Genomic DNA, 306 nt, shown 5'->3' on the forward strand with positions numbered 1-306 from the left:
GCACCAAGGAGAGTCAGGATGAAGCCCCAGCACGGCCAGGGCACAGGGCGAGCAGCGCCAGGCAGGCTGCACATACCTCCATGCTCAGCCAGGGTCCCAGCCTCCCATCCGACAACCCCCATCCACCATGCCACCATGCCGGTGCCATCACCCACCTCACACTTGTGCACCGTCCGCTGCTTGGGGCAGGCCGTGCGGTTGCTCCTCTCACCCCCGGGGGTCTCCCCGTCCTCGGCGGAGGTCCCCCACTGCGGGCTGCCATCGCTGCCCTCCGCCTGTGCCTGGCTGAGCTGCTGGCGGAGCTGC

The 306-nt window shown here is 69.6% G+C and overlaps 1 protein-coding gene across 1 annotated transcript in view; it reads right to left on the reverse strand.

The window, feature by feature from the left end:
* GYLTL1B (glycosyltransferase-like 1B) overlaps window positions 1-306 on the reverse strand; it is a 5,646-nt gene that overhangs the window by 4,822 nt on the left and 518 nt on the right. Inside the window, 1 exon segment of the mRNA XM_010291918.1 lies at window positions 156-302. Coding sequence (XP_010290220.1) covers window positions 156-302 — 147 coding nt within the window.

This window comes from Phaethon lepturus, unplaced genomic scaffold (genome assembly GCF_000687285.1).
Source record: "Phaethon lepturus isolate BGI_N335 unplaced genomic scaffold, ASM68728v1 scaffold34797, whole genome shotgun sequence".
Classification (NCBI taxonomy): domain Eukaryota; kingdom Metazoa; phylum Chordata; class Aves; order Phaethontiformes; family Phaethontidae; genus Phaethon; species Phaethon lepturus.